At 37.6% G+C, this 13,631-nt stretch overlaps 1 protein-coding gene across 1 annotated transcript; it reads left to right on the forward strand.

The window, feature by feature from the left end:
* Positions 1–262: 262 nt before the first annotated feature.
* Positions 263–5,541, forward strand: MBAC1 (Mitochondrial substrate carrier family protein). Its single transcript, XM_078572217.1, has 9 exons — positions 263–636; positions 1,577–1,666; positions 2,855–2,956; positions 3,041–3,145; positions 3,213–3,314; positions 3,930–4,133; positions 4,758–4,856; positions 4,938–5,081; positions 5,183–5,541. The coding sequence occupies exons 1-9, from the start codon at positions 541–543 to the stop codon at positions 5,183–5,185; spliced, it is 945 nt and encodes a 314-aa protein (XP_078428343.1). The 5' UTR covers positions 263–540; the 3' UTR covers positions 5,186–5,541.
* The last annotated feature ends 8,090 nt before the right edge of the window (positions 5,542–13,631 follow it).

The raw sequence follows: 13,631 nt of genomic DNA on the forward strand, positions 1-13,631 counted from the left end.
AAACTCTAATATTTTGAAAGAAAATTTCTTGAGAAGAACCCACCCACCCTCTATTAGAGACCACACCTTCAAGTTTTAACAAAAAGAAACTATGATTTGTTAAGAGAACAAATCTTGAGAAGAACACAAGAAAAGAACCCACCCTCTTTAAAATTTAAACCTACCCAAACTCTAATATTTTGAAATAAAATTTCTTTAGAAGAACCCACCCTCTATTAAAGACCACACCTTCAAATTTTAACCAAAAAAAAACTCTCAATTTTAGAGGAAAATCCCACACAAAAACTTCACGGAAACCAAATTCTGGAGTTTGCTGAAGAATTGTCCAATTGAAGAGGAGAGATGAAGAACTGAAAATGGGTACGCAAGAAATCGATCGAATGAAGGTCCGAAGCTAAAATCCCATGGCGGATGCGTTCAGGACGATTCCCTGCACAAAAAAACTATTGCCCAGACCAATTTCTGTCTGAATTATGCGTTGGTGAAGTAGAATATGAAGGATTGAGGGCATCCGGGAGCTTGTATCGTTGAGATTAGAGAATGGGAGGAGCTGGCGACGCTGCCAAAGACTACGCGGCGGGTTTCGCCGCTGGTATTGCCACCGTTGTCACTGGACATCCGTTTGATACAGTCAAGGTTGTTTTTTTTCTAAATTTTCTGAATTTTTTGGAGGATAATCTCACTGGAATAGTTTTATAGTATGATTCACTCTTCTTCAAATTGTAGTTTCTTCACGTTTCTGATTAAAGCCGACGTCGTACTCTCGTTGGATGGCTGTTTCATCCCTCTCGTTTTCTTTAGTATTTTTGTTGTTGTGGTGGGATCTTTCCTCCTTGTGTGATCTATTAGATTTTACATTTTACATTTTTTTTTCTTGACCAAGTTATAACTTTCTGATTTAGTATACCACAAAGGCGCAGCAGTTGATCATTTTTCTGTGAAATAGCTCCTTTCTTGTTAGAGATCCTTGTAAAAAATAAGAAATGTACTCTCTCTTTGGGTTATCTGACTGGGTATTTATCACCTGGTTAAGTTCACTTCATCTGTGTGCGCGTTAGGATCCTCAACCCCTGTCAAGGGTGTTTTGGTTTCAGTGTAGTTTCCTTTTTAAATACAAAGGAGAACAAACAAGAATTTGTTGCTGAATCAGCGGGGAGATTCTCCTTGTAACCATTCTTCTTCTATCTTTCTCTCTCTCTCTCTAACCCGCCCATGGTCTCTACCACTTTGGTTGCTGAATTATTGAATGTTTTTACTCTATCCAGTATGTAGTTGACAGTCTGTTCATTGAATGTCATATTCTTGTAAAATTACGAGAAGGCTCCAAATTTCAAAAAAATGTTTTCCCAAAGAGGGACTGAAGCCAGATAAAGCTTTGTTCTTCCATGATCAAAGTCTGTGAAAGGACGTTGGCGTGTATTAATGTGTGAAATATTCTGAAATGACTGCAAGTATGTTCTATTTTCTTCCTTTGAAGTAGTTTAACACTTTAATTTTAATTTTCCAGAAATTCTTCAATTTGAGAAAAAATGCTTTACTGCTATCTGAAGAGTGAGTTTTTTTCTGTGTTTATCAGGTTAAGTTGCAAGCTCACAACACAAAAGGGAAGCAGAAGGTTTACAACAATGCTTTCCATTGCGCAATCAAGACGTTACGCAATGAAGGGGTAATTCTTTCATTCACGAGGAAACCCATTTGTGGAAGTACATACATACCCCAAACATTTATGAGAATTGCTGAATCCCCATAACTTTAACAGGATGTAAGATTTAGATTCTCTAAAAATGTGGAATATGAGGGAATATCTCTCTGAACAAGCTCCTTTTCTTTTAGGGAAATTTAAAAAATGGTTTATCCAATAGTGAGTCAGGATCTTGCCTACTAGGATGATGGTATTTCTCATCATCCTTTATGAGTTTTATTAAAACATATAAAAATGTAATCATCTTCTGACAAATAGTTCAATGATCCTGCTTCTTGAGTTTCCAGTATATTTCATCATCATTCTAAAAATATATGTATATCTTCTGGTGATAATATCTCAAAAAAATTTAACCACCTCATAAATTATTGAATGATGTTGCTTTCTCCATTTTTTGATATTGCTCACCATCCTTCATAAAATTTATTTTTTTCCTGAGATAAATCCTTAGAATTTAATCATATCCTCTGGTATTACTCTGTTGGAATCAAGAGAATACAATGGAGACAAAGACAGAATGAAAGTGGAGAGAAGAGGAAGGAATAGATCAAGACTCCGGTAGTTCTTGTGACCATGCCAGACAGAGCTTCAAGCCGGAAAAGAAAAATGTTAAGATCCTGGAGTGGATCAGCCGTTGCATAGTAACTCGAGTATGAAAATCCAAGAAAACAATGTAAATAATAATGCCATTCAAGAATTTAAGCCAACCAAGATCTGAGGAAGAATAGAGAGAGATTATATGAAAGGAGAGATAACAGTGGCCGAGAGATGCGGCCGCATCTACTCCTCTCCTGCCCGCATGAGCAGGAAAATCTCCCTGCACTGCCAAGAAGCTGCGGCTGTCCTGGAAATATTTGATGTCTGACCAGTGCCCGACCTCCTTTATTTATTGGCTTCCTGCTCCCGCCATCCCAGAATTTAATATAGCACTTGCCTGGTTTATCTTATGTGCTGAATGACACCTCCTCTTCATTTCATGAGAGCTTCTATGGAGAATCGTATCAAAGACCTAAGAAATGAATTTGTCTATTTGCAAGATCAGAAATGTTCATTTTATTTGTCGTTGCCACACATTTCTTCTGGGATCTTGTTCAAAATATTTTTCTTCATCATTGAATATCTTATTACTGTGGTATGTGTCGCTTGGAACAGATCAAAGGGATATACAGAGGGGCATCATCAGCATTTATTGGAATGGCTTTTGAGAGTTCTCTTATTTTTGGGATTTACTCGCAGATGACTCATGCATTGCAGGTTCGTCCACCTCTCTGTTACTTGAGATGACAATCGTTCTTCCTTATGTGCATTTTTCTTTGATATATTTTTTATTAAATATAGGGGAAAACCGAGAGAAATTCTCCTCAGCTTGAGATAATCGTGCCGTCGGCAGGATTTGGAGGCGCTGTGATCAGCTTCATACTGTGCCCTTCGGAGCTAATAAAGGTATTTTCACTGCTCAGCGAAACCAAACAACGAAAGACATCGGTTATGGACTAAGTGATTTTTTCAGTGTAGAATGCAAGTTCAAGGATGCAGTTCTGCTACGTTTCCCAGTTATCCACGTTACAATGGACCTCTTGACTGTGCTTTACAAACAGTGAAGAGCGAAGGAGTAAGTGAAAACTTTGCTCACTCTATCTGTCAATGTCTATCCATCTATCTATTTAGGATGCTTAACAAACTGATTTGGTTGAAATGCATTTTTGGTCCCCTTGATTATGCTTTATAAACGATGAAGAGTGAGGGAGCAAGTGAAAAATATCTATATATCTATATATCTATAAATCTATCAATCTGATATATCTATATATCTGTGTATAAGGTGATTTGATTGAAACACATTTCTGGACCTCTTGATTGTGCTTTAAATGGTGAGGAAGAGTAAGAAAAAAGTCTGCTGTATCTTTCTCTCTCACTCTGTCGCACTCTCTCTCTCTCTCTATCTAGAATGCTTAACTAACTGATTGGGTGATCAATGATTTCAGGTGATCTTCCTTTCTTCATTTAAAAAAAAAGCTTGATAAACTGATTTGAGTTAAACCCATTTCTGGACCTCTTGATTGTGCTTTGCCAACAATGAAGAGGAAAGGCGTGAGAAAAACACTTTGCTCAATCTCTCTATCTATCTATCTTGCATGCATATTAAACTGGTTTGATTTAAAACCATTTCTTTTTGGCTCTTTATTTTTTTGGATTTTTAATGAACTGAGTAGAATTTTCTGTTCAGATTCATGGGCTTTTCCGTGGTGGCTCAGCAACCCTGCTAAGAGAATCCATTGGAAATGCCGTCTTCTTTAGCACGTACGAGTTCACTCGTTACTTCATGCGCTCCCATTTGAACCCAGATTCTCTTGGATTAACATCCAGTCGACAGAAGCTATTCTTGGATATTGGATCAGGAATTTTCAGTGGTGGGCTGGCAGGAATGGCGGTACTTCTCATTTTTTTTTTAGATTACTATTTTATGGTGTTACATCTGAAAAAATATAACTATGTCTTCATAAATAGTTGAATTATCCTACTTCTCTAATTTTTGGTTTTCTTATCATCCTGCCTAAATTGTTCGTTTTCTGGTGATAAAATCTTGAAAAGTGTAACCATCTGTTCATAACTGATCCTGCTTATCCAATTTTCGCTATTTATCGTCATCCTGTCTTACTCTGAAAAATGTGACCATCTTATCATAAATAATTGAATGATCACGATTTTCCAGTTTTGGTATTTTCCATCATCAATTGGAAACTTTACTTTGCATGGTAATGTAATCTTGAAAACTTTAATCATCCTGTAAGGTAACTGAATGATCCTGACTCTCCATTTTTTGGTAGTTCTCATCATCCTTTCCAAGGATTAGTTTTTTCTTGAGAGAAAACCTTAAAAATATAACGGTCTTGAATGATCCTTACTCTTCAGTTTTCGGTATTTCGGGTGATAAAATCTTGAAAATGCTATCATCTCCTCGTAAATAACTGAATGGGAATTGTGCTCCAGTTTCTATATTTTTCATCAGCCTTTGTAAGATTTATTATTCTCTGATGACAAGATCCTTCTCTAGTTTTGGTCCGCTGTTCTTCCCATAGATGTTGCGAAGACTGTCATTCAGACCTCATCAGAGAATAATTCGTGCAGAAGCCCTTTGTGGACTATCCAGGCGGTAATCTGCCAGTTCTTTTTCCAATTCAGTAAACTTGAAATTGTTTGTCAATTTTATTCTAATAAATTGATACTTTTGTAGATTTATAGAACTGTAGGCTTCAGAGGATGCTATGCCGGCCTTGGGCCAACACTATTGAGAGCATTCCCTGCAAATGCTGCTGCCATTGTTACTTGGGAGTTTACTGCCAAGCTTCTTGGCCTTAAACGGGTGCATCTTTCTGAGGTTAGCGTCAATAAGACCATGATGTTGTCTTTTCTATCTTGGTCGTGATCTTTTCATGTTACATTTTCTTCTACTAACTTCATTTGCATTTCCTATTTCAGTGAAACTTGCAGCCCTAGGCTTCTAATTATGCAAATTATCTGCAGTATTCTAGATGGGGTCCACTCAGTTTTTTCTCTGAATGATCTCAAAGCCTAAATCTGCGGATGCAATTGTTTTGATTTTGTCTCTAATATTGAATGAGGTTTCTTTCAGTCTTTCCACAATATCTTAGCAGATATTCGTAGTTTCTGTCTTCTATTGAAAAGCAGGCCAAATTCAGAAAAATGCAGGAAAAGGAAGAGTGATGACCCTGGGCTTGGTTATTCAATGTGGGAGGGCTTCTTTGATGAAATATGCTGTCTCTTCCTTTTGGCTTTGATACCTTTTTTTATGAATTATGATGAATTTTTGTGCAAGATCTAATCATGATTATTAACTAGAAATAGTACAAGTCAGTCTGAATATTGAGTTCAATAGAAAAGATACTGATAATATTTATGCATCTGGATAATTGTGGGAAACTGTTTTTGAAGTGAATAATTAGAGGCAATCTCTTATAATCACTCCCTACTTCTAGAAATTTAGTTTTCTTGAACAAACACTTAAAACGCCGCATTTCATCACAACCCCATCTAGAATACTTGAAAAACAATAGCCATATTCCCACTCTATATATTTTAGTTCAGAATGATTCATCATGGAGTTTTTTCTTCATATTTAAGAAACAGTAATTCTTTTTAACCAGAAAGAGGTATCTAACATTTAAGTATGTTTCCATAAAATTGCAAAAATTAATAGAAAATTTCATCATCAAGTTAATAACAGAAAATGATTGTTGCAACTTAGATAACTCCTCCCAAAGAAATTATTTGTCTCCTCCCAAAGAAATTAAAATTCATATCAATCTAACTTCTACTTAATAAATAGAAAATAAAACAAGAATGAACTGTGATAGAAGTATTGTAGTACCGGTGGAAGATGTTTCAATATTAGCTTTGACCTGAAGCAATCTCATTTTTGTTAAAAATTACTAGATTGAAATGTTAAATTATGGACTACTTAAGAATACCTTTATATAGAAGGAAAGAATACTATGGCAAATAAAGAAGGGAAAGAGTGGTGAATTGAAGAGAAGTTTTTAATGAAGCAGATGAGAATAGTGTGGCAAGGAGAATGAGGAGAACGAGGAGACAATGTGGTGATAGGAATGTTGTGCAAATCACAATAAAATGTCTATTCACAAATTCTAGTTCATCTTGGAGTAATGATGCCTAATGCCTTAAAAATAATGTCTGGCACTCCCTTCATTAGCCCACCTAAATAAGAAGGTCAACAACAAGGTAATGGATGCATATACTAGAACACATCAATGATTGAGTTACATTGTGTAGATTTGAATCCACTACTATTTGGTTACTCGAATGAGGGAGGTCAATTCGTAAATTTTTGGCTTCTAGACTTATCCAAAAGCTCTCAACACATTAGATCTCCTCATTTTCTTCCGAGTTAGCTGTTGGGACCTCGAGGCCTGGATATGGATGAACTTCAAATGATTTGATGCGGAAGACTTAAAGGAAACATTGCGGCATCAATAAAACATTGAAATGAATCACCTGTTCATGGATCACATCCATGATTTCGTGGATCTTCAAGCGAGACTAGTGGAGCTGCTCATGTGTGCAGCCTCTAGACGTATCCACATGGTCCATGGCAAGTCAAATCTCCTCCTTTGCATTGACGAGCTCCGTTCAACCTCCATTAACGTTGTTATGTTTCACATCGGAGTGGAGTGGAGTTGTGGAGAGAAGGGAGAAGAAAAGGAAGGCCTTAGAAAAATTCTGGGCCTTCCCCTATTTATACTAAGTCAATATCTTTCATAAAAACTCTCAAAACATAAGTATACGTTCTATGTCTAAAAGATTTTAGTCAACGAATCCTACAGCCCAATAACCTTTATTGGCCATAAAAATTCATTAAATATGTCATCATATAGATTAGTTAATGTCGGATCGATTAGCCCAATTATAGGTTGAGTCTTCACCACGTGGGGTGCCAAGCTATACCTCATGCTCTAGAAGATATAATGGAGTGTTAATCGACTCGCTTATGGAATATGTTTGTAATTGGTTATCGTGTATGTATAATTTGTCATCCACTTGACGCTCCTTATTGGTCATCTGAGTTAGCACTGATGCGTTTGGAAATTATGGGAAAACTCTTTTTCGATATTTCACTACCTTGGCCAAGGAATTCATCACATCATTGTCTTTGAGTTGTTTCCTCTTACATTGAGGGTGGACGATCCCATCTTGACCACTCAATGATCTTCGTTAACCTCTTTATACTCTGGAAATAAGACTGTTAAGAATCCCACGATTAGAGACTTGTATGTCATAGTCAAAGTACAATTGTCCATCCTTAAGACGTGTTCGGTGTCTCAAGTCTAAAGACCGCTTACACAATGTGATGTGAATCAACCTGATTGACAATTTGGTATAATACCATTCAAGGATTCATACAAATAAATTAAGTGATCTCTTTCCATTAAAGAACGCGCACTATCTATCCTTAGTGTCTTCACACTAATGGCTACGGGACCGGCCATACTCATAATATGAGTGAGGCTATATAGTGCTATTCTATATGGATACTTTAATGCCCTTCTTGAGTATCCTTCGAATAGGAATATTTAGGACATATGCTTAAAGACTATTGATCTCTGTATTATGATCTCATCATAATTCACCAAGTCCGATCATGTATGCATGAAAACTTTTTCTCATTAATCATCATGTATGTATAACCATATTCGGGTTACATTCCATGAAAAACTTATGGTATGATCCATGTTCAAACCCTAATAAGTCATCCTTGTAAGGACATCCATTGGGAAATCATCAAAGAATTTTTTTCTCTGATATTTCAGCTGCATTACCGAAAGACTTCATGACATCATCGTCCAAGAGTAAATATCATCTTATACCAAGGGTAGATGATCCCAGATTTGCCAATAATCTTTATAGACTTATCGATATATTTGAGCTATGAAGCCATGTAATCCCTGATAAGGAACTCACACATTATAGTCAAAACACACCCGTGCATCCGCAAGGATAGCCATACACAAGATGGATTCGGTGTCTCAATTTTCTAGACAAGATATGCAACAGTACAAAGAACTGACATGTTCTCCTAAAGAGTACTCATTATCTATATCTCCCTTATGTCTCCATACAAATGGTCATGCACCAACCATCCTTATCATACAAGCAAGAATAGACAGTGCTACTTGATTTGGATACTTCAGTATCCTTCTTGGATATCTTATGAATATGAATATTTAGGACACATATTTATAAATAAGTAATCATTATAATGATCTCATCATAATTCACTTATCATTCCACATATCCTAGGACTTTATCATATTCTTCACACGTTTATCATAGTGAACATGAATTTTATTGGTGAATGATGAACACGAGGTAGACATATCCTTTCACATTTACTTAATCTGGACTTGCAAGTCATATATAATCACGTCCCGGACTGGTGAATCTTTATGTTTACTTACAATAACTTATCAATCCATGTTTTATCTTCCCAATAGAATGATAGGAATTATGTTCAAATCAAATATTAATTAACCATAAATATTTTTTTATTTTCTATTTGGTTCTGAATAATGAGATATTTATAATCCCTAAGACCTGAGGATAAATTCACCTATATAGTACTATGAATTGGCCTTCTAGAAATATCATTATTCATATATCTTTCATTCAAATATAATTTTTTTTTCATCCCTTCGAACAATTCCATGGAAACTAAAGGGCCTCATGACAAGTAAGGTGTAATAATCCAAATTTTAACTCTTTAACATGTTATGTTACCAGAAAAGTCATAACCCTTGAATGGGAATTAGAATAAGTTAAATAATAAGTAAATGCGTCACATTATTTGAATTTCCATCATTATCCCAAATTTTAACTCTCCTTACAAATATATAAATCTTTGAAGCACAAATCCTACAATATTAGAAATGGGGGGTATTTTATGTCCATTTTTGTATGAATTTGGTGTTTTCCATTAAAACTTGTTGTTTTTTTAATCATTTTATATTTTAAATGTACGTGCGGAGCATCAAACATACAAATGAAATCATAAAACTACTATGTATTCATGCTATATTTTAATGGTTATCTTATAGATAGATTAAAATTATTCATTTCATAATCAAAAAGTTTCAACAATTTATGAAAGGTCATATGTAGATTACTGTTGTATCTTCTTAATCAGATGTTGTATTTGCTGGGCTCTGGTGGCTGTGATAGATGATAAAAAAATGATTCATTAATCAAATCCACAAATTTTTTGGTTCCTCCGGTGACCCATTTGACTCATTCAAATGTCTAGGCTCTAGATGTGTACCGAAACCCTCTTCTGCAACTGGTAACACATGACCATGGATCCTCATTAATCTCCTCATGATTTAGTCGTACTAGGAGGGGAAGGACTCAAGGAAAGAATTGGATAAGATGGATAGGTCAGTGAATTTTGTATATGGACTTCTCCTATTTATACTTCTTTTTTCGTCTCCATTAAAATATAAAATTTTAAGTATATCTCGTGCTTTCTTATAAAACAATTGTGTGTGACCCTCTAGGTGATATACTTGGTAAGTTCATAACTCTGAAGTCCTTTCGTAGGACAACCTAATTCACTAACTATGTCCTAAATATATATTAATTAGTGTGAAATGATCTAACATGATTGATAATTCGTCCTACAGCTAACTCTTATGACATGTGTATCCCTCTCATTTTATTAAAATCACGCTACAGATAAAGATATTTCCAAAGATCTGTTCCTTATGGAGACAATCCTTTCTCATCACCAAGTAGTCAAACAATCCTTTGTCAGATATCAGCCTTGAAGTTGGATAATTTCTAGGTGTCGACTTAACCCAAAATATTTCTATCTCCTCATCCTCATTAGCACCATCATGTTTTTTTAGGGTTTTGTCTCATCATAACATTAAATTAAATTATTGGCTCGTATTTCCCTGAGTCATCCTCAAATAATGCCATAATGCAAGGAAAAGACTAAAAAAAGATTTAACAACATTTTTTATTATATTAGACATTAAAAAGGGAATACACATTCGATTTGGTGGTGCGTCAGAGCACACCACTTCAGAGTGCCTCTTTAAAAGGGAATGATACTGAGACACACACATGTCATGTGTCTTGCGACATGTCCGTAGTGCCACAATAGCGGACTAGTCAATGATGAATTAAATATTAAAATAATTCATATTTAAATCAGAGCTCATTGGTCAACATGACTACCATCTCTCCACGTAAAGTGATAAGATCATCTAAATATTTTGGTTTTCATGTTCATTTTGATTTCCATTTTTCATGTTCATTGAGGTATAGTCCAATGGCCCTTGAGGTGTGTGAAACTTGTTGCTCCAAATATTTATTTTTGAGTTAGACCTTTGATGGAGCGTGCCAGTCCGATCCACCAGAGATGTCTTCGGAGCCACCAACGTTGTCATCGAAAGCCCCACTGGTCCGCGTCCAGCCCGACCGGCATGCCAAGGCGCAAGTAAAGGTGCCCTGGTTCAAATACCCCAGGTGAAAGCATGTCCGTATCTCTCTCGCATTTTGATTTCGCATCGTCTATATCGGTTTTGTCTTTATCATCGCCTTCGTCGTTTTTCATCTTCGTCGTCACCGTCTATCTATCGTTTGAATCATTTTTTCAATTGTTGTTTTAATCAGGGTCCTTGTGTTAATGAACCCTCCATGTTGGACCCTTTTAGAAAGGGCTAATAGCCCGTCTTGTAAGGGTCCATCATGGCCCTATAAGGCCATGATGGGCATCTGACAGTTTCAGATCTGGTTTTATCATTGTGGAAGTTATCTTTTAGAACTTGGTCTCACGAGAGAAGAGAAGGATAGGAGGAGGAGGAAGAAGAAGAAGAGGAAAGGAAGGAGGAAAAGTAGAAGGGAGAGAGGAAGAAGAACATTGGAGGGGAATGGGTTGTCATCAACCTCCCCTTCCCCCCCCCCCCCTTCTCTCTTCACTTCTGCATTGGCAACCCTTGGCGCCCATCAGCCCGTCCATTGAGCTGTCACATTCTTGATCGGCTACGTTCGGTCTCCCCTTGACCTGTGGGACGTGATCAGGTATCTCTTAACCGCGAAATGCAATACGTGTCCCATCCCTCGTGCATTGAAGCAAACTTCCTTGATGCAATTGTTGCTAGAGCATGGATTTCTGCCGAGCCGCGGACGACATCTGCGACGTGCGACAGACGTTGCACCGTTTGTGTGTCCAGTCTTCATGCGCTGGTTTTGAGAATACCTCGCAGGCGCCTGCGACGTGCACTTGGGTGCTTTCTTATCTACGGCGGTGCCTGGACGACACCATCGATTTACAACAAGCTGTACCGCTACACCCCTCGCGCGAGTCTATGGATTCCTTCCCCCCCCCCTCCCTGTGCGCTTTGACTTTTGGCGTGTTCCGGTCGCACGCCAGACTCGAGGAATGACGAGGCCGCCAACACCAACGGACGACGGCCTGAGATCCGACAGGGATTATTGCGGTACCACTTCAAATTGTGCCATTCAGAATGTGCTAGACGCATGCCCGGCCGCCGCAAGTGTCTCCAAGGAACGAACCGTGTCCTCCTCTGTCCAATTGCATCACCGGTCAACGGAGTGTGCACCCGACGCCTAGCGTGCACTCGGTTCGCTAGCTGCCTAGAGTGAATCTCTGATTGTGCCTGTTGAGAATCGTCAACGCTTGAGTGCATTGTCGTTGCCACTCTTCGCCTCTTCTTCCTCGCCTCCAACCTCAAACATCACACTCTGGTGCCGCGACACTGCCACCTGTTGAGCCAAGCCGTGCCCATCAAAGGTGCGCCTCCCCACCTACCTGCTCGCATCAGTCGTGCACCGACGAAGACACTGACGGCAAATGCCACCACCAATGAGCTACATCGTTCCCCTTGCTCGTCAGTTATATTACATCTTTTAGTATATTTCCGACTGTGCTCCACCACGGACGGGTTAGTTTAGGTGAGAGAATATATCAAGAAAACTACAAATTGAGTGAATTCTTTGGTATGGGTCGAGCCCGTACGTTACGTGTGAGCACCAACAAAATTATTTCGTTCGACATTGTAGTTACCGTTGTCGCTCCGACGAGGGTCAGAAGGTCACCATCACCATCACTGGTCGTCCACCCAGAGCTCAGAGCTCGGCGAATCCCCATGAGTCGAGGCCTGCACGTACATCTACCTAGGGTTCATCACATCACGTAGTTACATATCCCTTTAGGGAATTACCCGTCTCGTAGACGTCACTGACAATGTCCGGCATCATCTTGGTATCAGAGCATTGTCTCGATACCCGACCGGATGACGTCACCGACGCCGTCCGGCATTATCTTGGAATCAGAGCATCGTCTCGATACCCGATTGGATGACGTCACTAACGACCTCCGGCTTCAACCTTCTAAGCTCATTTGCATTGCTGACATATTATGATAACAAAGCTTCCATTGACATTTTCGACAACCCCACTCAACATGATATTACCAAGAATATATATAGATTGATTATTATTTTATAAAGGAGACCCCAACTCTAGGATGCTATGCACTTGTGGGATAAATAAACTATATTCTTGATATTATAGCCAAATGAGTAAGATCACATCTATTTACATTTATGTGCAACAAATGAAACTACACGGTATCTTCATCCACCATGAATCAAGATTACATCCTAATGATCCTTCATTTTTTGGTCAATATATGTGATCAAGATGAAGGTTAACATCACATCTCGAATGGGGAGTGTTGTAACCCATATTTGAATGTTGCAGGTTCCACTTATAGACAAACCCATTTTAATGACCACGGCCGTTCCCTTGTGGCCATAGAAGGCTTCCACCAGCGTTATAGTCCTCTCTATTCTCCTTTTCTACTTCTCTCTTCTTTCCGCCTAAATACATCATAATCATCTTCCCCTTCTCTTCTCCTGGTCTCTCCTTGTCTTGGAATAATTATTATGCACTTTTGAGGTAAATATCAAGCCTTTGTCAAAGAAGATTTTTTTGGAACAATTCATGAGATATTGAAATGTGCATTTTTCTTGTGAAACAAGCTACTAATTTTTTTTATCCATGCTCAAAAAAAACTTTATTGCATTTAAATTTAGTTCATGTATCAATAATGGGATGGAATAATTAAAGCAAGGCTAAAACTAAAAAGTCAATTACAACGCTGTCTAAATTAAAAAAATTCAAAAGTACATAATAATATTTAAAAAATTATTGTATTTAAAGGCATAAAATAATATTTTAAACTTTATTGTATTTAAAAGCATGGAATAACATAATTGTATTTAAAAGCATAGAATAAGATTTAAAACTTTATTGTATTTAAAAGCACGGAATAAGATTTAAAACTTTGTTGTATTTAAAAAGTTAA

Source organism: Wolffia australiana, chromosome 3 (assembly GCF_029677425.1).
Source record: "Wolffia australiana isolate 7733 chromosome 3, ASM2967742v1".
NCBI classification, from domain to species: domain Eukaryota; kingdom Viridiplantae; phylum Streptophyta; class Magnoliopsida; order Alismatales; family Araceae; genus Wolffia; species Wolffia australiana.